The following is a 22,768-nucleotide window of genomic DNA, read 5'->3' on the forward strand; positions in this document are numbered from 1 at the left end:
TGTGGGGCAGCAAGGACGGTTGGAGAGGAGTGGGAAATGGCTGTTTGCAGCTTGTTGGTGGGAGTGCGGCGGAAGGAAGTGGTGTTGGCAGGAATGGAGCAGGCCTTTGGCCTGGAATGTGACAAGATATTTGAAGCAGGCGTGAAAGGGGAGGTGTAGCTGGTGGAGGGGGTTGGAATATGTGTGACAAGGGGAAGGAAGATGGGTTTACCTGCAGCATTTTGTACAGACTGGAGAGGTGAAGAGAGAGATGAGATGCATATATAGGGTCCTACCAAATTCATGGCCATGAAGAACACATCCCAGACTGAAAATCTGGGCTTTTGGGTGCTTTTACCCTATACTCTACAGATTTCATGGGGCAGACCAGCATTTCTCAAATTGGGGGGTCCTGACCTGAAAGGGAGTTGCAGAGGGTCAGAAGATTGATTTGCAACCCTTCTGCATGGCCTTCTCAGCTAAGCAGCTGGAGAGCCCCGCTCCGCAGGCGGAGCTGCCACCACCAGCAACACCGAAGTAAAGCTGGCCTGGTATGGTATTGCTCCCCCCACAACTTCTGTGCTGCTGCCTGCAAAGCTGGGCGCTCTGTCAGCAGCCACCACTCTCTGGCCACCCACATTGCAGGTGGCAATGCAGAACTAGGGGTAGCAACACCATATCATGTCATCTTTGCTTTTATGCTGCTGGTGGTGGTGGCTGTGCCTTCAGAGCTGTTTTCCTGGCCAGCAGCCGCTGCTCTCCCACTGACCAGCTTGAAAGCAGCACTGCTGCCAGCAGAAGCATGGAAGTAAGAGTTGCAGTACCACACCCCTCACTATGATAACCTTGTGACCTCCCACCCTCGACTGCTCTTTGGGTCAGGACTCCCACAATTATAACACTGTGAAATTTCAGATTTAAATAGCTGGAATCATGACATTTTACAATTTTTTAAATCCTAAGATAATGAAATTGACTACAATGGCCCATGAATTTGGTAGGGCTCTATGCATAGAAGCGTGACAGGTGGATGGTATGAGCCAAGACACAACAGGAGGGTTGCAATGGGATTGGAGACTAGGGGATGGGTGTTAGGCAGCCAGTATAGGCCTGACCCTCCATTGGGAGGTCTATCTGGGCAAGGGAGGGCAGAATCAGGCCTTGTGTGAGCCAATGTTCCCTCTAATCTTTTTTTATCCATGTGCAGAATAACTTTTATATGCACTGAGGCATGTGCAGGTGTGTACCACTGACCGAAACAAAAAACCTAGCTGTGGGCGCTCTTACTCAGCTGGGTGGCATTTGGATCTCTCCCGAGTGGCCACACAAGTGCACAGTTTACAGGGAAGGCTGGTGGGAAATCATGTTTCTGGTGCAAATAGAGGCTTTCCCACCAGCCAGGCGCCTCCTCCCTGAAATCATGAAGAACCCTGTGCCTTAGGGTGACCAGGTGTCCTGATTTTTATAGGGATAGTCCTAATATTTGGGGCTTTTTCTTGCTATCTGGTCACCCTATTGTAGCACGTTCCAAGCAGGGCAATTTTCAGAAACACTGTGTGTGAGTGAACCCTTGTGACTTCCCCTTGGATTAATAATTCCCCCTTCGTCCGTGATTGAAAGTATTGGGAGAGGCCCCTCACTCGGACGCCCTGTGCTGTAGTGTGTAATTCCAGCTTTAAAGCCAAGTGCACAGAAAGGTTGCTAAAAAGCACAATGCAGGAATGGATTCTGCAGGCTGGAGAGCATTCTGTTCTCTGCAGTGCTTTTGCCTCGCAAAAACGGGGATGAGCTGTAAATAAATTGCATCTGAGCTAATGGCCTGGCTCTTCTTGACTCATGCTGCAATTCCAACTAATTCAGAGGACCCACGAGGAGGTTGAGAATGTGATGAATTCCTTTCTCTGTGTGCGTGCGCTGAAGTTATTTCATGCTTGGTGTGCTGCGTCCCCTTCAGGGAAGGGGCCTCTTTCAGTCATTGCTCTCATTTAAATATTGTCATTACTTGCACGTTGGGATCTGAAATGTCGGCTCTGAGAGTCAGACTCCCGTTGGCGTTCCCATCTCGTTAGCCGTGTAGCTCTCGACGGCTTGAAGCCGTCTTAGCTTCAGAGCTCTTTCAAATGGGCCCATTTGGCAGGGTTTTTATTCTGAGCTGGTTTTTCAAAGTGGTTTGCAGAATTTGCAAGCCCCCCAGTTGAGGTTTTCAGTAAAACGTAGTGGGGGAGTAAATGTGGGAAGCATTTTTACAGAAAATATCAATTCTGTTGATGATTTTCTCTTCCAAAAAAGGCTTCCCACCACTTTATTTTATGAAAAATCTTTTGCTCAAAAGATCTAGCTCCGCTTTACTTGCAAACTTGGTGGAATTTGTCCTCCCAGCACTTAGAGGGGCGGGCAGGCATAATTCCCACTCCGCAGGAGGAAAATCGGAGGGATGGAGGTGGGACAGTGACTGCTGGGTCCCGCAGGAAGTCTGTGGCAGAATGGGGACCTGAACCCAAATCTCAGGAGTCTGTCAAGTCTTAGCCACAAGAGCATGGTAGTGAGCTGAGGCACTGTGAAGTATCATGCCCTTTTGCTTGGCTTGGAAACACATTTGGATTTTCACCACTGCACACACTTGTGGTGCCTACCCGGATTGCACCCCCAGCCCTTTAAACCCATTTAGTTGTGTGTGACTTGCAGGCATGGGTGGTGGGTGAAGCTAAGGCTGGGGGAAGCAAGCCACCCAGTCCTGCCTCTTCCACCCAAGGTCCCTCCCGCTGTGGGAGCCAAGGCCCTCCACCACTAGGGTTGCCAGGTGTCCAGTTTTCGCCCGGACAGTTCGGTATTTTGGCCTTCCGTCTGGTTTAAAAAAAAAAAAAAAGAGAATACCAGACATTTTACATGTCTGGTATTTTCTGTTTTCCTTGGACAGATGGCTGGCATCGTCCGCCAGGGCGGGGCGAGCAAGGAGCATGGTAGTTTAAAGGCGCAGCGGCCTTTTTTTTTTTTTTTTTTTTTTTCTTCTTCCTTGACCAATTTTTCCTTGCCTGTTTGGGATTTTTTTGTGAAGGTATCTGGTAACCCTATCCACCACAGGGGCGGGTCTCCAGCTCTCCTCCCCCCCTACCAGCAATGCTCCCCCCCCCCATTGCAAGGGCAGGTCTCCAGCTTTCTCTTCTCTCCCCCCCCCCCCACGCAAGCGTCCCCAGCCCCAGAGCACGGCTGAAGCCTGGGGGGCATCCTGGAAGCCATCCTTTAGCAGGGGGCAGAATGTGGGTGGGCCCGTGCCTGGCAGTGTGGAAGGCAAGGCCTCCCCTTGCCTCTTACACCCGCGGCCCATGCTCACAGATGAGACTTCTCAGGATGAAAGGGGGTTAGTGCCCTTGACTCAGAGCAGTGGCAACTTTTGCTGGTTTGGCAAGCACTTGTGGCCTGGTTCTCAGCAGCGCTGAGTAATCTGATCAGGGGCAGGAGACTCAGCATTTATCTCCATCTTTAGTATCTCTCATCCTAATACCACAGAGCCAGCCCTTTGCATGTCTTTCCACTGCCCCCTTGGGGGGGGGGCAGCAAAAGGATTGGCCCACCACTGCCATCGAAGCCTGTTCTGGGCTTAAACTTGGCACAGCAGGGCTTTGCCACAGTTTAGGACGGGAGGTGAAGGAGAATGCTGTATCCAGCTGCTGCTTGGGAGGGAATTTGGAATGCAACAGCTGGTTCCGATTTCAGCAGGACACTGGCATTAATGACTCCTATTACCAAAATAAAGAAATCAAGCCCTGGCTTCTTCATGATTTCAACTTTCTCTCCTTTCTGAGCACTTCCAGCAGCACAACATCCCATAGTGTCCCCAGCCCGGAGGTGCCTTCTGTAAGTTTCCTAAATGTCCCGTCTCGCTCCAGCCCTGCTTCGCTTGTGGGAGTTCATTGGACCAAAATGCACAGTGCTAGGACTTACAGACTTGTGTGTGGCATTAGTACACTGCAGGAGATTTACTAGCTGGAGGAAATTGACTTACCCTTCTCCTAGGCCTCTTACTAAACGCTCTGGCTACGTCTACACTGGCCCCTTTTCCGAAAGGGGCATGCTAATTTTAAACTTCAGAATCGGGAAATCCGCGGGGGATTTGAAGTAGGAATAAGAGATCCTCCGGAATAGGGCTTTATTCCGGAGGATCGGGCCAGTCTAGACGCTTTTTTCCGGCTTATCTACAAGTCGGAAAAAAGCGGCGGACATCTTTATTTAATTCCCACGGGGGATATTTAAATCCCCCGCGGATTTCCCTATTCTGAAGTTTAAAATTAGCATGCCCCTTTCGGAAAAGGGGCCAGTGTAGACGTAGCCTCTGTATTCAGCCTTCTAAGAGTTGCAGTCTAGAAGCTAGCTAGGGACAATGCGAGACTACACCCCTGCTAACTTTGTTCCTTCCCTCCAGGTTGATTTGTCCACCATGACACTACTACTTGGCTATGTCAAACTGAGTGACTCCACCTTCGCAGCTGCGGTCCTTTGCATTGCTTTTAACCCTCTTTTCTGGAACGTGGTAAGTGTGCTATCCATTCTCAGGCCAGCAGCTAGTAACTCGGTGGGTCATCTTGGATGCCATCTGAGGCAGGGACTGCATTTGGCCTGATTCCTAAGACTGGTCACTAGGTCTCTATTAATTCCACCTGACAGTTGGTGTCTCTCTCCCCTCCCCACCCCACCCCTACCCCTTCCTTAATAGAAGCTCGGAGGATTTTCAGCTCTTGAATTTCTTTGCCTCCCTTGCAGGTGACTGGTGTGTTTATTGCTCTGGGAACTCAGGAGGGCTGCGGTGGGAGTGGGTATAGCCTGTGATGCAAGCGGAGTGCTTTTTCTCTGAGGCTGTGTCTACACTTGCCAGCTGTCTACACTGGCCGCTTGCTTTTCCAGAAAAGCAATGACGATCTAATGTAAAATCGTCATTGTTTTTCTGGAAAAACTATGCTGCTCCTGTTTGGGCAAAAGTCCTTTTCCGGAAAAACTGTTCCGGAAAAGGGTCAGTGTAGACAGCACAGTAGTCTTTTCCGCAAAAAAGCCCCGATCGCGAAAATGACGATCGGGGCTTTTTTGCAGAAAAGCGCATCTACATTGGCACAGACGCTTTTCCGGAAAAAGTGCTTTTCCAGAAAAGCATCCTGCCAATGTAGACGCGCTTTTTCCGGAAATACTTATAACGGAAAACTGTTCCGTTTTAAGCATTTCCGAAAAAGGGTGCCAGTGCAGACGTAGCCCATGAGTTTGATTCTGCCCACTGCAGGTGTGAAGAATTGTGCCTAGAAACACCTGGTTAATAAAGGGTGAATAAGGCAGATGCAGCTTAGCTTTGCAGTTTAGGAACAGACTGGGCCCGATTCAGGGAAGAGTACACTGCTGCCAGCTTACTCCTGCCTAGGAGCAGCAGGGATAACCCAGGAAGAGGAGGGCTTAACTTGATACCTTATTTTAGCACAATGAGGATCACGTTGAAACCCATGCTGCTTCGGACTCATCCTCTCTTCACCCCCAACCTACCCCCTTGATCTCTATGAATTAGGGAGCATGCCTTGCACCTTGCTACCCGTCAGCCTGGAGGTTGTGGTCCTTACGCATGCCTGAGAGTTGCACTACTCGCACTTGCATTAGAGCCTTCCGTGCCCTATAGCAGGTTGTAGGATCGAGGTCTCGCTGTCCACCCACCTGGCTCTGTTGCGGGCTTCTTAGGCCGTTGTATGCATTTTCTTCCCCTGGGGAGGCCAAACAGAGCAAGAAATGCAGTAACAACTTATCTTTATTTGGTTCTCGTTACTTGAGAAATGCTTCATCTGCTAAGCCTGTCAAAGCTAGATTGTGTCCCTGTTACACTGGTGCGAAACTGGGGAACAACTCTAGCATGGGCACTCAAGATTGAACTAGGACAGGAAGGAACCTCGAGAGGTCATCAAGACTAGAGTCCTGCCCTCATGGCAGGACCAAGCACCAGCTGCATCATTCCCGATAGGTGTCTGTCTAACCTGCTTGTAAGTATTTCCAATGATGGAGATTCCAAAACTTTCAGAGACAATTTATCCCAGTGTTTAACCACCCTGACAGTTGGGAAGTTTTTCCTAATGTCCAACCTAAACCTCCCTTGCAGCAATTTAAGCCCATTGCTTCTTGTCCTGTCATTGGAGGTTAAAGAGAATTTTTCTCCCTCCTCCTTGTGACACCCTTTTTGGCACTTAAAAGCTATTATCATGTCCTCTCTTGGTCTTCTATTTTCTAAACTAAAAAACAAACCCATTTCTTTCAGTCTTCTGTAGTAGGTCATGTTTTCTAGACCTTTAATACTTTGTTGTTCTTCCCTGGACCGTCTCTAATTTGTCCAGATCTTTCCTGAAATGTGGTGCCCAAAACTGGGCACAGTACTCCAATTGAGGCCTAATCAGTGCAGAGTAGAGTAGAAGAATGACTTTTCACATCTTGCTCACAACATTCCTGTTAATGCATTCCAGCTGCATAACAGAAAACAGTATTTGGCCTCTTTGACTAAGTGAAATTAACTTTATTGAATGTCATGGAACTTGGAAGCCCAGGGACCTTGTTGTATTTGCAGCTGCTACGGTACTTTTGGCAATTCCATACAAAAATTATGTGTTTCCTGCAGAATTACTGTGAGAACGGCTGCGTTGGCATGATCCATCTTTAGAAACCGATTAACACCAGTTCCATACCTTGAGATGTAGATGTGCCATAATGCCTCCCAACCCAGAAGCATCTGGCATGTCCTTTTGTCCCTATTTATTATGCACTGGAGCTATACAAAGAAGACATTCCCTGTCTTGGGTTCCTTAAAATCAAAGGGCCAGTTCCTCTTTTCCATAAAACTTATGAATTTACTTCAGTGGGATGGCTCACATTAGTAAGTGCTGCAGGCATAGGTGCCGGAGGTAACTTACAGGCTTTCCAGTTTGATTCAAAGGCTCTCCACACCCTTACTATACAAATTGCTTCAGCACCTCTAGCTGCAGAATTGGATCCTGGATCAGATGCTGACCATATAGTAGAGGTAGGTATAAAACACTGGCTGGAGGATCAGTTGGGAGGTGGTGAAAATCCAGGCTTTTGCTGCAGAGTGTTTTCCTCTGGAGTCTGAATGAAGAGTGGGAAGGCTGCACTAAGTGGAGGAGGGGGAGGCAGAAGGTGTGAAGGATGGAGAGGGGAGGTCAGAATGGGGCTTGGGCGATTCACAGCAGGAGGTGAGCAAGAGGAAATGATAAATATTATTCATTAATTTATACGGCACCTGTTACCATGGCAGCCGGGCACTAATCATTACAAATATTAAAACATAAACTGCATTAGCCACCCAGGATGACTTGTTGGATAAGTCACCCGCTGCTGCTGCCAAAAATATGTTGACAATTAAGTCGTGGGGCATAAAGGAAACAGAAACCAATCAGTGAAAGTCTAAAGCAAGCAAACACACTTTGTCATCTCGTAAAGTCCAGCAGAGAGCAGCTGGTTTCGGCATAGGCCATGACTCAGTGCTCATGGATCCCAGACATGGCTCAACGCACTAAACCAGTTGTAGTTTATGCTCGGTGGTCCCTGCAATGTGATAGGCACCATCCATCCCAGGATCACAAAGCTCTTTATGAGCATTAATGAATTTAAATTGCACACCCCCCTTATCAGACAAGAAGGTATTAATAATAATATCCCTATTTTATAAGGTCATGCAGCAAGTCTGGGCAGATTAGGGTCTAGAACTGATTATTAGTCATGTGCCTGGAATACTCTTTCTCCCTGAGTACATCTAAGGGTAAATCCTCACTAATACAAATTATAGCTCCACTGAAGTCAATGGAGGATGCTTCTCGCTTGGAAGCATTTATGGAAATTAGCCTCAAAGTGAAATTTCAGCCAAGGCTTTCAAAAGTGACTACAGGTTGAACCCCTCTGGTCCAGGACTCTCTGGTCTGGCAATATCTGTGGTCTGGCAGGATCATGGATGTTGCTGGACCAGAGAGTCCCATGACCAGAGATCCCTAGCAGGGAGCAGCTGGCAGCGGAGCCCTGGCTGTCCTGAGTAATGGACTCTGGTGATCTGCTAACAGACCCCAGGAGAGCCCAGAGTCCTTCAGCACAGGGGCTGACCTTCCCTGGTCCAGGTCAGGTCCCGGGGGTGCCAGATCAGGGAGGTCCAACCTGTAGTGATTTCAGATGCTCTGATTTTTTTTGAATGGCCAGCTTGAGATGCCCCAAAGGAGCCTAGGGTTTCTGAAAACTGATTGGAATTCGTTTCAGTTGTAGTTCATGTCACTCATCAGACAGACTATGTAGCATAAACAAGAAAAAAAATCAGACTGTGAGCTGTTTGGAAAACATGAGCTTTAGGGGAAAACTTTGTTTTAAAGAAAGGAGGAAACATTTCTCCATGCTCGTTTTGTTTTTAAATTTGCTACTTAGGATTCCAGAGGGCTCTGGTTCTTGGAATGCTTGGGAGTACCTTGAGGTATCGCTAAAGAACTAACGTCTTGTCGGCTCTTAAAGAAAGAGAGAGGAGATGAACCAACAGAAACGTCCAAGTGCTTTTTCTGGGTCCATTCTGAGAACTGAACCACTTTGTTTTTACCAGTAGGTGGCACTGCAGGGAGGGCTGACCATGGAGCCATAAAAAAGGAACTAGGATTGTTTATTATTGTTTAAAGAGGAATTGGATATTTCTTTGGGTGCCAGGGATTTGAAGGGTATCTTGCTATTTACTGCTTCTGCTGCAGAGCTGCTTTACACTTCTCTGCTTGCTGCGAATGGTGGTCTGGAATATATCATTAGGGACTGCAGGGTTTGAATACAGCTCGGGGGTGGGGGAGTGTTCTCCAGTGGTACCCAGACCATCACTGCTACCCAGCAGCTCTCTGGCACCAGCAGGGAAGGGCTAACGAGGGATGTGAAAGTGTAACCGTGTGCACAGTTAACCGATGAGCCTGGGCTCCCTATGCATACCGATTCCTGGGGAACCTCCTTCCCCCCTGCACTGCTGCTTCAGCGGTTACTTAAATGCAGGAATTTGTCTGAGCATCTGAGTGGACTCTGGATCTGCTGCTGTATTAGCTCTTGGCTCTGGTTTGACCCTGACCCTCTTCCCTGAAAAAACTGAAAACAATGAATAGTTTAGCAGCACCTTGAAGACTAACAAAACATGTAGGCGAAAACTCATGGTCCGAACTACCGTTACTCCTCGTACCGTTACTCCCTAGGAAGCCTAGTCCGAACTACCTAGTCCGTGCCGCGTGTAGCCGCGCGGCACGGAGTCCGCACTAGCGGACATTTAAAAATGGCGGCGCCCGGCTTTATGCAAATGAAGCCCGGGAAATTCAAATCCCGAGCTTCATTTGCAACTCCGGTTGCCTACATTACCACCCTAGTTCGAACTAGGGTGGTAGTATAGACATACCCTCAGCTATCTCTCTGAAACTCTTCCCTGAGTCCCTTTTGACTTATCGCCCTGCTGTCTGACTCTGGCTTGACCATCTGGTTCCTGACTGTGACTTGACTCTCTGGATGGCTGTCTGAGTCCATCCTGACCCTCAGTGTGACTCCTGATGGTGATTCCGACTCAACCTTTGGCATGACTGATGCTTAGCATGAGCCAGACCCTAGCTCAGAGTTGAACCTGATGCTGAACCTGGTTCCTGGCTTTCAACCTGACTCTGTCTGATAGGCCTGAGGGGCCACGCCCCAGTCTCTACATGTACCCATGGACTTTCACCATGAGACTTGGCTTTAATATTGTGCTTATTCTGAGCAGTAATATCCAGTAAGTAGAGCTCCCATGTGTCCTCACAATGTGTTCTGTTTGGGGACGTGACCTGTCTGAGGGTTTTCTATGCACCTTCTGAGATTTTCAGTGGAGGCCTAAGGCATGCAATTCCTGTTGACTTTGGGCCAGTACCTCCATTAGTTTGCTATGGAATCACCCAGCCTTGGATGATGATGCTCAAAAGACTCGCCCAGCAAGTGTGGGAACACTTTGAACTCCATTCAGGCCTGCTGTAAGTGGGAGCAGCGCTGTTGACTTCCGTGGTGTTGCATCTTATGGTACCACTTCTGGGTTCACTTTTAGATTAGAAAGACAAATGGGAAACAGGCTTAGATTTCTTCTTCCATGCTGCTAGTCTCCCTTTCATGCACCAAACCACCTTCCTTTCTTCCTTGTTCCTCCCCGAAGGCCACTCCTGTAAAGCCCGTCAATGATTTCTTTGATTTCTGTACCAGCACCCAATGTACTATTCTGCCTCTGAATTGTTTTGTCTGTGTGTGCACGAGATTGCAAGATCCTTGGTACAAGGCCTGTTTCCTTGGTCAGTGCCAAGCATGCGGTCTGCACTCCATAAACAATAGGGGGTGCATGTTAAAATACCGACTCAGTGGTTAGAAGCTGATATAGTAATTGGGTACACCAATTTATTTTGGGTGACTCATGTTGCCTATCTCAATGAACTTCTTCCGGTGCAGTGTCTTGCAGTGGTTGTCCTGGGTTTTTCATCTGTGCTTTTTAGTGTGTTAGAATAAAGACATTCAGCTGCTGTCCTGGCTCCATGGCTCCATGGCAATCAATGGTAAAACCACCACTGACTGTGGTGGACACAGGATTTCCTCCTTGGTCTTGATCCTTAGTCCTTCAGAATGTGGCCTGCCTGTGTTGTCATGAGAGAAAGCAACCAGACTGCAGCTGGACATCTTCATTCTGTTTATAAAGCCAGTTGTGTTTGTTGTACATTACAAGCCTGTATAAATACAAGGGTTGTTTCTTTAGATTGAGAGCGATATAATTCTTGCTTCATCGTGAGAGAAGGAGGAGAAAAACACGCCTCTAAGAGGGGGTTGCCAAACCGCCAGCATTATCCTGGAGTCTCCAGGAATGAAAGATTAATCTTTCATTCAAAATCATGTCGAGTGATGAAACCTCCAAGAATGTCATAAGAATGGCCATATGTGGTCAGCCCAAAGGTCCATCTAGCTTCTGACAAACAGAGGTTAAGGACACCATCCTGGCTAATAGCCAGGGCTCGACAAATTAGTCAATCTACTTGCCCGGGGTGAGAAGATTTTAAGCCGGCACAGCGCCACAGTACAATCAGCGCATGCACAGCGTGCCAAACCGCGCGGCTGGCGAGCAGGGCTCGCCGCCACTTGTCAAGCCCTGTTAATAGCCATTGATGGATCCATCCTCCATGAAATTATCTAGCTCTTTTTTGGATCTTAGTCTTGGCCTTCACAACATCCTCTGGCAAGGAGTTCCACAGGTTGACTGTGCATTGTGTGAAGAAATACTTCCTTTTGTTTGTTTTAAACCTGCTACCTATTAATTTCATTTGGTGGCCCCTAGTTCCTGTGTTATGGAAAAAAGGAAATAACTCTTTATTTACGTGTTCCACACCAGTCATGAATTTATAGACCTCTATCCTATCCCCCTTTAGTCATCTATTTTCTAAGCTGTCAAGCCCCAATATTAATCTCTTGTCATATGGCAATCATTCCAAACCCTTAATCATTTTTGTTGCCCTTTTCTGAACTTTTTACAATTCAAATATCATATTCAAGATGTGGGCATACCATGGTTTTATATAGAGGAAAAATTGGCAACCCTATTCTAACACTAAGTCTAAAACTCCTAGGGACAAATTTGCTCCTGGTGTATCTCCACTGGATGTCACAGGAGATACACCAAGGATGAATTTGGCCCATATTGTCTATCCTTTAAGCAACTACAGCTACTTCTCCCTGTTCTAGTAGCCAGATGGATGAAAACTTAAAAAGCCAATTAAAAGCCAGCTATGCCCAACCGGTGGCCACAGAGTTATGTTTCTCCTGGACTAATCTTGAACATGTTCTTGCAGTGATTTTTTTTTCTCCCCATGCCATCACCTCCAGTTTACTACCTGTTGCTGACCGTTATGAAATGAGCTGTTATGTGTTGTGATTCTGAGTCCGAGTCCAAGAGAAGAAGAATGGGAGGAAATATGGGACATGCTGGAGCTTCTGCTTCATATATCTGATTTTATTGGAGTGGTCTCCAGAGGTGAGAATGTTGGACTAGATGTGAGGAGATTCCAAGATATTCTGAAGGGACAAGTTATTTTGGGTGCTTGGCTTGGTCAGAGGGATAGTTGCTCCCATGCATGGTGTCCAACATGCTGGCCACTAGCCACACGTGGGTGTTTGGCGGGTTGAGTGTGGCTAGTTCGCTATAACAGCAGCCGCTATAGTGCCACTGCTTCAGAGCTGGGTGGACACCATAGCTTTAATGTGTCTTTAGCTGGGCACCCAGAACCAATAGTTGCTGTGGAAAATTGTGCCCATGGATTCTAGTCCCACCTGTGGCAGTCAATTGAAAGTCTCAGACTGGGATTTTCAAAGGAGCCAAAGGAAATTAGATGCCTAAATTGCCTTGACGTTTGCTAGAACTAAAGTCCCTAAATCCCTTGGACTCCTTTGAAAAATCTCAGCTATGCTTCCTCTGTTTTGTAAAATTGGAGATGATGATCACTCACCTTTTGGAAAGTGCTTTTAGATCCTCTTATGAAAGCTGCTGAGCAGCTGTGATTTTTACGTGTTTGGGCATGGAGAGGTGGTCACATCTAATAAGGGTCTGAAAGGTACATGGCAGATCAGTAGAGCGAGGAGGCATTCTCTATTGGGGGAAATTCGAGCTTGGGATGGACTCTCAAATCAAAGGTAACATCTCTGTTTTTACAGTGTGTCCCAGCGCAAGGTCTGAGATGTAGGCACAACCCATGGCAGGAACAAAAACGTTCAAATAAAAGTTACTGGTGACTTTCTCGGTGTGGATAGTCAAACCAGCGTGGATTGGGTGCACTTTCTCCCTGGGCGAGCAGTGACGGTTCAGACAATGATGCGTAATGCTTGTTGCAAGTCTGTGACACGTATCATCTTGGCTAACTCATAACTCCCCAGGATTTCGATTGTCAGGACTGTAACATTCTTTGTCTATGCCAGCGCACCTATTTAGCAGCTAAATTTAGCGTTTCAGCATCTAAGCGCTGGCTGTGATGCGTACCACGGGCACCAAAAACTGGGTCAGATAACTCATCCTACTGTATTCAGTGACACAGTTGGGAGACTTGTCATCTTGAGGCAAAACAGCACCCATCATCCAATATAATTGGGGGAGGGGGAGAGCATTTCTCTTTCCTGTTGTCATTTCCTTTCCTCTGTTAATTGTCTTAGGGTGGGTGTGTTTTTGTTGCCTTTAAATCCTCTAGGAAACACTTGTTACATGCTTGGAATGACCTAGATTTTGAAGTGCATGAGAGGAAGGATGCTGGAGCGGTCAAAGTGTTAGTTGGAATTTAGCCGGTCAGGGTTCAGTTTTCTGTACTGCCACTCGTGACATCTACCCTGCAGAGGCTGTAGCTACAAAGGCGCTGCTGTAGTGTAGACTCTTGCGACAGCACTGGATGGAGTGAATCCACCCCTTCAAGAACTTGCTTCTATACTGGCCTTAGCTTGACTTAACTATGCTCTTTCACACACATGTAGCAACGTAGTTAGGTCGACCTACATTAGATGTAGACCAGACTACCTGTGTGACCTTAGGCAAGTGGTGTTGCAGTGACCTTGGTCTCAGCATATTAGAAAAAACAGGTGGGTGAAGCAATACCTTTTATAGGCGCAGCTTCTGCTGCTGAGAGAGACACACTTCCGAGCTACAGAGAGCCCTCCTTCGGTCTGAAGAGGCACTCTGGGTAACTCAAAAACATGTCGGTCTCTCCAAAAGAAATTGGTCCAGTAAAAAGAGATTTACCTCCCCCGCCATGTGTCTCTAAGGCCCTTGGGTATGTCAGTTAAAGTATGTCTACACAGCAGCTTGGAATGTGGAACACAGGTAGGTAGACCCATCTGCATGCTAAACATAGCCAGGTGGCCATAGTGGCGGCTCATGGTAGCCACCCATGGGCATAACCAGGAGTATATGGGAGTGCGTGCAGACAGCTAGCCTCTTCAAGCCACCACTGCTGTTTTTAGCATGCTAGTGCCTGTCTGTCCCCTGCTCAGGGAACCATATCCCCATCTGCAATGTTGACATACTGCCAGCATGTAACCCGTGGTTTTTAAAGGGGCAGTGTTCTCCCCCCTTTCTCCCCCCCCCCCCAACTCTGGATGGTGCGGCTCTTTGCATTTTTTCTGCTGCTGTTTTGGCTCTCTGTTGCTGTAAGCACTCGATGAGTGTTTATAGTTGTAATACTGTGTGGTCTTTCACCTTAGAGATGTCTGTAGTATTTGCATGTATGAACGCGTATATCATATAATGAACCTCTATATTATTTATGTTGAAATGAAACTATTCTTGCAACTTGCATATCTTAAAAATTGTAAATAAAATAATTAATAGGTTGGCTACCCCTGCTCTACAGCTTGAGCTATAAAGCCAGCTGGCTCTCAGCTTAGGCTGTAGAGCTCACTTGTTCTTCTCTCTTGCTGTAAGTGGTTCTTATCTCTAAGGGCCACTACATGGGACAGTGAACCACACCCACTAGGTGTGTGGTTTTCTAGGTCTCGGTTTAGCACTCTAACCACTGCCTCATCCCGTCTCTCATTCCAGCGTAAAAATCTGGGCCATTAGAAGCAGTTAATAAAAGAGGCTGCAGGTTTTCTGGAGGCATCTGTATTTTTTTTAGAAAGCACTGAGATAATGAAAGCATGCTCAAAAGAAAGGACATATTGAAAAGGAGAAACCCCTTTCATTTTGCAACTGACGTCTCTGTTGTTTTATGGTCTAGACTCCTGCGGCACCAGACGAAAGTCTGGTTTTGTCCATTTACATATTTAAGATTGATATGCCTGTGGGGGAACATTTAGAAAGCAAGCTGGAGGTTTCAGCTTTCATTGGCACCCTGGGAATAGAAACGCCCTGAACCTTGAGGTGTCTGGGCATAACGTGAGGTTTGAGACATCCTTGTCCTTACTCAAGAGCATATTTAGAGAGCAACAGTCTGTATCATCTCCATGACTGTTAATATTGGTGCGTTTTTAATAGACCCGGTCGTGTCAGAGTTACTTTGGTACAGGATGAAAAATGGCTTGAAGTACAATACGTGCTCTTTCCAGCTGGCTTTTTAGGCTTCGTTTTCCGATTCAAAGATGCCTTGTATTTTGCTAGACGCCTGACTTGCTGCCATTTGCTTAGCAGAAGGTCTGGAATCTGTGGTTGCACGTGGTTAGGAAGCAGGCTGTTTCCTTGCTGGAAGAGAAACGCATGGACCCACACTCCGGTTATGCTCACGTACAGGAGACTCTTGCGATTTGTGGAATCGCTATTCGTGGTTCTGCGTATTCATGGGGGTAATCCTGGCCTGGAGAAGGCAGTGAGGTGTTGGCAGCCGTGGCTCTTAGCCCCTGCGATGAGCTCCCCATGGCTCCCAAACACACTGGAGGGGCTGGGAGCTTTAGGGAACTCGCCACGGCTCCTGGCATCTGCGGGGAACTCACCGGGGGGGTCGGCAGCCGTGGCTATCGGTATTCACAAACGGTGAGGGTTTCCTGCAGTCTGCGTTTGATTTACCGCCTATTCACCCACCTGTCTGATTGACAGAGGCGCTGTGCTGTCGAGCTCCCATTGGAGTCTGACAAATCTGCAGCTCTTCAGAGGTGGCTGACCGCTCCATTACTGCTTTGAATGAGCAGATGGGAGGGAGAGGGGGCAAAAGCGGCCCCCAAGATTACACCATTTGTAGCCTCACAGCTAGAAGTGGGGCAAAAGCTCCGTGTGGCCAGGTCTCCAGCCAGACTATAGTGTTTCTGTGCCTTAATTCTGAGACTCCTGAATGCTTAGGCTCATTGGTTTGAGATACTGGCCACCTGTTAGCCTTTACTCTTGCCTTTTGCTATTTTGATGCAGGCTTATGCTACTGGACCAGATTCAGACTGGGTGGGAGAGGTGGCAGATCTGCTGACATCCAATGTAATTGAACCTGCCTACATCAAGAGGCACAATTTGGCCCATTGTGCTCTTTTTAATAAGTTAGGAGGCAGGTTGGTCCCCTTGGTTAGCATAGGAGACTGACCCCCATTGCCATCCATACAAGCTAATGTTGGTGGCAAAATGGGGCCAGGATTTCACTCTAGGGGGCTTGATTTCCGTTCCTGGTCTGTGCAATTGACCTGCTATGTGACCTAGGGCAACCACAGCCTCTCTGTGCTTTGTGTGAAATGTGGGTTAGAAAGTGCTTTGAAAGCGTTAAGCGCAGGATGCTGTGTAAGTGTGGAGTGTGACGATCGTTTGTTTCGCTGTTAAACGTCGATTGCCAAGGATGAATTACTTTGACAACATGAACACTAGTGAGCCGCTCAATAGTCTTTCTCCTGCTTCCTTTTTGCAGAAGAAATCCACTCACTAATTTTACCTTTTCCCCAATTCGGTCTTTGGTACCAGAAGGAAGAGACTGGCTTTGTTTTTTTGGAGCCAGCCTTTGTCATTTCTGAAATTGGTCAGCAGCGCTGAAGCAAGAAACTCTCCCCCATTCTCCCTCCATTTTGCTCCCATCAGAGGGCCTGGGTAGAAAAATGTCCTATGTACTGAAATTTATCCTCATTGGTGAACCTCCCTGGGGGTATGTCTACACTAGAAAGTTAGTTCGAACTAACGGACGTTAGTTCGAACTAACTTTCCTATGCGCTACACTAGCGCTCCGCTAGTTCGAATTTGAATCGAACTAGCGGAGCGCTTAGTTCGAACTAGGTAAACCTCATTTTACGAGGACTAACGCCTAGTTCGAACTAGCTAGTTCGAACTAAGGGCTGTGTAGCCCTTTAGTTCGAACTAGTGGGAGGCTAGCCCTCCCCAGGTTTCCCTGGTGGCCACTCTGGCCAACACCAGGGAAACTCTATGCCCCCCTCCCGGCCCCGGACCCCTTAAAGGGGCACGGGCTGGCTACGGTGCCCGTGCCAGGTGCAAGCCTGCCAGCACCCAGCTAGCAGACCCTGCACCTGGCACGGCACAGAGCCACCCACCCGATGCCCCCCAGCCCACCCCCTCTTGCCGGGACCAGGCTGGCGGCTCCCGGGAGCTTGCCCTGGACCGCAAGAGGCGGGCACCTTCCTGGGCTAGTGCGGACATCGTGGACCTTGTCCACGATCTCCGCACTAGGCACAGGAAAGTGGCCGTCTAGGGCAGGAGAGCTGCCAGCCTGGCCACCCAGGACCAGGTGTGCATGAAAATCAAGGGGGTCCACTGAGACCCCCGACACTGAGCCCTGAGCTTACAATGGCCGTCCTGGGTCAGACCAAAGGTCCATCTAGCCCAGTAGCCTGTCTGCCCACAGCGGCCAACCCTAGGGACCCTGGAGGGGATGGACCGAAGACAATGACCAAGCCATTTGTCTCGTGCCATCCCTCTCCAGCCTTCCACAAACTTTGGGCAGGGACACCACTCCTACCCTCTGGCTAATAGGACTCCATGGACCCAACCTCCATGACTTGATCTCACTTCCCTTTAAACTCTGTTCTAGTTGTAGCCTTCACAGCCTCCTGCAGCAAGGAGTTCCACAGGTTAACTATTTGCTTTGGGAAGAAGAACAACTTTCTCTTACTAGTTTCAAGCCTGCTACCCATTCCTTTCCTTTGGTGTCCTCTAGTCCTTCTTTATGGGAACTCAGGAAGAACTTTTCTGAATGCACCCTCTCCACCCAACCCCTGCTTTTAGAGACCTCTATCCTGTCCCCCCTCCGTCTCCTCTTTTCTAAGCTGAACAGTCCCAGTCTCTGTAGCCTTTCTTCATCTGGGACCTGTTCCCAACCCCTGATCATGTTAGTTGCCCTCCCCTCTCCCAGCCTTTCTCTTCCCCTCTCCCACCTCCTTTTCCCAGTCTCCCCCAGTTTTTTTCAATAAAGACAGAGTCAATGTTGGAAGAAACGTTATCTTTATTTTGTACATCAAGAAGAAGGGGGGCTAGGGAAGGGCAAGTGGAAGGAGGTGAGGGAGGAATGGGGTACGAGCCCCCGATGGGGAGGACTGGGCTGGCTCTGCGGGCTTCTGGGGGTGGAAGCTCTCCTGCAGCCCCCCAATTACTCCCTCTCCCCAGATGGCAGCCTCGGCAAGTGCAGCCGGGCTGATGCCGAGTGGTGTGATGTGCCCAGTGTGGGCACTCAGGGCACTCCAAGCCAGAACTCTTTGCAAGCGGGGCACCCCTTAGAACTGTGTGTCCGGGGTGGGGGTCGGGACCCTTTAAGCGCAGCCCTCGGCTAGCCTGAGACAGTATCTCCATGCTCTAAGTCCTCCTTTTATGCCCTGCCGGCACTGCTTCCGGCCATCCTTAAGCCCTGTTCAGAGTCCACTCAATGTGGACTTACTAGTTCGAACTAGCAAAACGCTAGTTCGAACTAGTTTTTAGTTCTAGATGCGTTAGTTCGAACTAGCTTAGTTCGAATTAACTAATTCGAACTAAGTTAGTTCGAACTAGCGCTGTAGTGTAGACGTACCCTGTGAGGGGGTCACTCACCACCGTAGCGGGGGTCCGTCGTCTGTCCCCGGAATCAGTCCATTCCGCCCGCACAGGCCTCCGCTCACGTGGCGTTTCCCCTCTGGAATCTTCCGGTCGCGTTGCCCTCTTCGCCACACTGCCCTCCGGCAGTGCCCAAGTCACTCGTTCTGAGCCCCCCTTCCGGGGGTTTGGTGTCTCTCCGGCAGGCCTCGCCGTAGGCCTAGCAGGCTGGCCGGGTGGCTGTCCAAGCGCCCTGGCCCAGCCTGACTCTCTAGCCCTGCCCTAGCTCCAGAGAGCGTCCTGCTCCCTCGGCAGCCAGGCTCACACTGCCTTGGCTGAAGCAGCCCTTCCCTTTTATAGCCCCCAGCTGGGCCTTAATTGGCCAACGCCGCCCAGCTGGGCTGAACTCCCCGGGTCTGCTCCAGGCTGGGGTTTGGCTCTTAAAGGGGCCAGTACAGGACAGCTGCCCTGTTACACACCCTCCCCCTTAAACATCTTCCGGGGGGGGGGGTTCCCCTGCTGCCTGCCCTGTTCCACAAGTCCCAGCCCCCATCCCGCTATGAGGCGGGGCCACAGTTCCAGGCGTGTCCATATCAAGTCCTCCTCCCGGAGTGGACCCGGGACGGCCCCGGGGGAGGTGGGGGGGGGCGCAGGCCCACCCGTCTCACTGCGCCCCGGCCCAGGGACCCTGAATGCAGCTGCGTCGCTGCGATTGGCTCAGTCCGGGCCTTGCTGGCCGTGGCGGCTCTCCCGCCTGAGCGATCCCTGGGCCCCTTCTTCCGCCCCTTCCCGGGTACCTGTAGCCTCTGTGGGCCCGTCGGGCTGTCGAGCTGTCCCCGTCGTTTTAGTAGGATCTGGGCGGCCCGCTCCAGGGTTCAAGGGTTGGGTCCCGGGAGGTCCCGCCGGTGGTTCGGCCACGGCGTTCCAGCACCCACCGGGGATCTAGCTGGTCCAGCACGTCAGGCTCGTCCTCGGGGTCCAGGGATGCTCCTGCGGCTGGTCTGCGCCCGGCCTCCGTACCCCGTTCTGGGAAGTTTCGGCCGGCCTCCAGGAACTCAGCTGGGGGCAGCCCAGCCCGGGCCTCAGCCTCCCCAGGCAGGAGTTCGGGGTCTGCCTCCCGCTCCTCCAGTGGCTGGGCCCTGACTGCCCTCTCCCGCCGTCTTCTTAACCTCCCTGCCCCGCCCTCTGGGTTCCGGTCAGGTGACGGAGTGGGGTCCGCCTCCGCCCACCCGGGCGTCCTGAGGGGTTCCTCCTCCTCTGGTTCCGTGGGCGGCCAGTCCGCCCTGCTACCTGCCCTCCCCCATAAGTCCCGGTCCCCCCCCTCGGGGTTGGATTCTTGTTCCTCATCCAGGCGGGACAATGCGTCCGCATTGGCGTTGGCCTTGCCCGCCCTGTGGTGTATGGAAAACACATAGGGTTGAAGGGCTAAATACCACCTCATAAGGCGGCTATTGGTGTCCCGCATAGTTTGTAGCCACTTTAGCGGGGCATGGTCTGTCAATAGGGTAAACTCACCCCCTAGCAGGTAGTACCTTAGGGCTTCAACCGCCCATTTGATCGCCAGGGCCTCTCTTTCTATTACGGAGTACTGGCGTTCTTGGGGAAACAGCTTACGGCTGATAAAGACCACCGGATGCTCTTCTCCACCGACCTCCTGGGAGAGTACGGCGCCCAGCCCAGTGGCGGAGGCGTCTGTCTGTAGACAAAAAGGTTTATCGAAGTCTGGGCTAAGCAAAACGGGCTCGCTACACAGGGCTTCTTTAAGTTGTTGAAAGGCCGAGTCACACTCTGTGTCCCACCTCACTCTCTGAGGTTTGTCCTTCGTGAGCAGAGAGGTGAGTGGCGCCGCTATGCTAGCAAATTGGGGGACAAATCGGCGGTAATACCCCGCCAGTCCCAGAAATTGTCGGACCTTCCTTTTTGTGGTTGGTGTGGGGTAATTTCGTATGGCCTCTACCTTCCCCACCAGGGGCCGGACTAGCCCGCGCCCCAAACAATAACCCAGATAGGTGGTCTCTTGCGCGCCGATTTTACACTTTTTGGGGTTAGCCGTGAGACCTGCGTCGCGGAGCGTCCGTAACACGGCCGCCACTTGGTTTATGTGGTCCTCCCAGTCGCGACCATAGATGACCACGTCATCCAGGTAAGCTGCGGCATATTCCAGATGAGGGGCGAGCAGGCGATCCATCATCCGCTGAAAGGTGGCGGGTGCCCCATGGAGGCCGAATGGCATGCGCACGAAGTGGAAGAGCCCGGACGGGGTGGTGAAAGCTGTCTTCTCCTGGGACTCCCGATCCAGCGGGATCTGCCAATAGCCCTTGGTCAGGTCGAGGGTTGTTATGAACTTGGCTTTTCCCAGGAGCTCCAGCAGTTCATCCGTCCGGGGCATCGGATAGGCATCAAACTTCGATATCGCGTTCACCTTTCGAAAGTCGATGCAAAACCTAATGCTTCCATCTGGCTTAGGGACCAATACGACTGGGCTCCTCCACTCACTTCTGGATCGCTTGATCACTCCCAGCTCCAACATGGTGTGAACCTCTTGTTCTACAACGTCGCGCATCCGTCGGGGAAGAGGTCGGTTTCCCTCGCGAACGACCTGTCCGGGTGGGGTTCGGATGGTGTGCGTTATCACCGAGGTTCGGCCCGGACGCGAAGTAAAGGTCCTGGTGAACGTTTCGATGAGCACCTGGGCTACACGCCGTTGGTCCTTAAACAGGGTGTCCGCGAGCTGGGGTATCTCCTCCTCCTTGGCGTCAGGGACCCTAGGACCTAACACGGGCTCCGACGGGTAGGGCGCAACCAACAGGCCTTCTCGCCCTCACCAAGGTTTGAGGAGGTTCACATGGTATATCTGTTTTTTTCTTTGCTGGTCCGGCTGATGAATCTCATAGGTGACCGGGCCCACTCGTCGGGAGACCTCATACGGCCCCTGCCAGCGGGCCAGCAACTTTGACTCCTCTGAGGGGAGTAACAGCAACACCCGATCCCCGGGTTCAAACACTCTTTCCTGGGCCCCCCGGTTATACCCTCGCTCCTGCGCTCCCTGGGCCACCTGTATGTTTTCTTGAGCCAAGGCCCCCACCTGCGTGAGTCTCTCCTGAAGCTGGAGTACGTACTGCAGAAGCCCGACCGAGGAGGAGGGGGCCCGTTCCCAGGACTCTCTGACCAGGTCCAGGACGCCACGAGGTCGTCGGCCGTACAGGAGCTCGAAGGGGGAAAATCGCGTGGAGGCCTGTGGCACCTCCCGTATCGCCATCAAGAGCAGAGGGATGAGCTGGTCCCAGTGCTTCATGTCCGCCGGTGGAAATCTTCTCAGCATCCCCTTCAGGGTGCGGTTGAACCGCTCGACCAGCCCGTCGGTTTGGGGGTGGTAGACAGAAGTTTGCAGCTTGTGAATGCCCAGGAGGTCGCAGACCTGACGCAGCAACCGGGAGGTAAAGTTCGTTCCTTGGTCTGTCAGTAGTTCCCGAGGTAGCCCCACCCAGGCAAAAATCCTCACCAACTCATTCGCGATCGTGCGGGCACGGGTGTTTCGAAGGGGGACGGCCTCAGGGAACCGGGTTGCATAGTCCATGATCGTTAAAATATATCGAAATCCAGCCGCGCTCCGCGGAAAGGGGCCCCACTATGTCCAAGGCGATCCTTTCGAAGGGGGTCCCTACCACGGGCAAAGGGATGAGGGGAGCCTTCGGCACCCCGGGGGCTGTGGCGAGCTGGCAGGCTGGACATGACTGGCAATAGTCTTTGACCTCTTTGTACACCCCGGGCCAGAAGAAGCGGGCCAAGACTCGGGCCAGGGTCTTCTCATGCCCGAGGTGCCCGGCGGCCGGAAGGTCGTGCGCCAACCTCAGCACGGTTTGTCGATGGACCCGGGGTACCAACAACTGGGCCTCTTCTTCCTGCGTCTGCGGGTTCCGCCCGACCCGGTAGAGCCGGTCGGCTCGTAGCTCAAACCAGGGCCAGTGTGCCGCCCTCTGTGGATCCACCACCGTCCCATCAACACAAGCAAGCTGGACGTAGGCCTCCCGCAGGGTGGGATCCTCCCGCTGGTCGCGGGGAAAATTCGCGGAGTCCAGTGCAATCGGCACGTCCTCCGTGTCTGAGCGCCCTGGGTCGGCCGGGTCAGATGCGTAGCGCTCGGCGGGGCCCTCCCGGTCGAGCGACCCCTGCGGTCGGTCTGCCTGGAGTTCCTCCCCTAGGAGTTCCACATGGGGCTCGGTCGGCGCTGGTAAGTCTGTAATGAGAGCTGTAAGACCTGGCCAGTCGCGACCCAGCACCATAGGGTATGGCAGGTGCGGCATCACGCCCACTCGC

General features: G+C 51.0%; 1 protein-coding gene across 7 annotated transcripts in view; it reads left to right on the forward strand.

The window, feature by feature from the left end:
• Nucleotides 1-22,768, forward strand: part of PEMT (phosphatidylethanolamine N-methyltransferase) — a 136,711-nt gene that overhangs the window by 12,237 nt on the left and 101,706 nt on the right. For 6 of the 7 annotated variants that reach the window (XM_075899750.2, XM_075899752.2, XM_075899751.2 and 3 more), the window contains one exon: nucleotides 4,400-4,507. The exons of the other annotated variant lie outside the window; for it this stretch is intronic. In XM_075899750.2, coding sequence (XP_075755865.1) covers nucleotides 4,400-4,507 — 108 coding nt within the window. The remainder of the gene's footprint in view (nucleotides 1-4,399; nucleotides 4,508-22,768) is intronic. 7 annotated transcript variants of the gene reach the window in all.

Source organism: Pelodiscus sinensis, chromosome 15 (assembly GCF_052426305.1).
Source record: "Pelodiscus sinensis isolate ZL-2025 chromosome 15, ASM5242630v1, whole genome shotgun sequence".
Lineage (NCBI taxonomy): Eukaryota > Metazoa > Chordata > Testudines > Trionychidae > Pelodiscus > Pelodiscus sinensis.